Raw genomic sequence first — 1,159 nt, 5'->3', positions numbered from 1 at the left:
TAGTGACTCTAGCACTTTCCTTTTTTACGTATCGTACGAGATGACTCGTGGACCTAAGAAACATTTGAAGCGTTTAGCCGCACCAAAGGCTTGGATGTTGGACAAATTGGGCGGCGTTTTCGCCCCACGTCCCTCAACCGGTCCACACAAGCTGCGCGAGTCGCTGCCGCTGTTGATCTTCCTGAGAAATCGTCTTAAGTACGCTCTCAACGGCGCCGAGGTGACCAAAATTGTCATGCAGCGCCTGATCAAGGTTGACGGCAAGGTGCGCACGGATCCCACCTACCCAGCCGGCTTCATGGATGTCATCACCATTGAGAAGACTGGTGAGTTCTTCCGTCTGGTCTATGATGTGAAGGGACGTTTCACCATTCATCGCATTTCGGCTGAGGAGGCCAAGTACAAGCTGTGCAAGGTGCGCAAGACACAATTGGGTGCCAAGGGCGTGCCATTCCTGGTGACGCACGATGGCCGTACCATCCGCTATCCCGATCCTCTGGTGCATGCCAACGATACCGTGCAGGTGGACATTGCTACCGGCAAGATCACCGACTACATCAAGTTTGATTCGGGCAACCTCTGCATGATCACTGGAGGTAGGAATTTGGGACGTGTTGGCACCGTTGTCAACCGTGAGCGTCATCCCGGCTCCATCGATATTGTGCACATAAAGGATTCGCAGGGTCATGTGTTTGCCACTCGTTTGACCAACGTGTTCATCATTGGCAAGGGCAATAAGCCTTACATCTCGCTGCCAAAGGGCAAGGGTGTTAAATTGAGCATCTCGGAAGAGCGCGACAAGCGTTTGGCCGCCAAGACCCACTAAATAACATGCCAGCCGGAGAGCAGCAGCAGCAGATTAGGGGACAAGAGTAATGAGGATTTTTACCTTTTAGCATAACTCTGTACGTTAGAGCTACGGAATTACAAAACAATGTAAACAAGTGCGCACACAACTTTTGTGTTTCTTAACCGATCTTAATGAAATTTTCGACAGTACATCTTATTGTAGAATAGAATATTTGTGTATTCTCAAAAAGTCAATTGCATATAAATTGTAGCTTAAATTGATGGGCAATACAGGTTGGATGATTTACTTGATTTATAGCTTTGTGGTGGTAGCGGGGAACTGGCGATAGGTATAAAATGAAAGATACTA

General features: G+C 48.2%; 1 protein-coding gene across 1 annotated transcript; it reads left to right on the top strand.

Annotated features, from left to right (window-relative positions):
- Window positions 1–20: 20 nt before the first annotated feature.
- Window positions 21–920, top strand: LOC135441083 (small ribosomal subunit protein eS4-like). Its single transcript, XM_064700537.1, has one exon. The coding sequence runs from the start codon at window positions 41–43 to the stop codon at window positions 824–826; it is 786 nt and encodes a 261-aa protein (XP_064556607.1). The 5' UTR covers window positions 21–40; the 3' UTR covers window positions 827–920.
- The last annotated feature ends 239 nt before the right edge of the window (window positions 921–1,159 follow it).

Source organism: Drosophila montana, unplaced genomic scaffold, assembly GCF_035044405.1.
Source record: "Drosophila montana isolate Dmon_TW-CO22-7 unplaced genomic scaffold, ASM3504440v1 contig_1835_1, whole genome shotgun sequence".
NCBI classification, from domain to species: Eukaryota; Metazoa; Arthropoda; class Insecta; order Diptera; family Drosophilidae; genus Drosophila; species Drosophila montana.
Note: the sequence above shows the minus strand (reverse complement) of the source record. Positions and strands in the feature narration are given on the sequence as shown.

What these genes read in the sequence shown, in the direction of transcription:
- LOC135441083 (XM_064700537.1), top strand. Translation starts at nt 41, where the DNA reads ATGACTCGTGGACCTAAGAAACATTTGAAGCGTTTAGCCGCACCAAAG.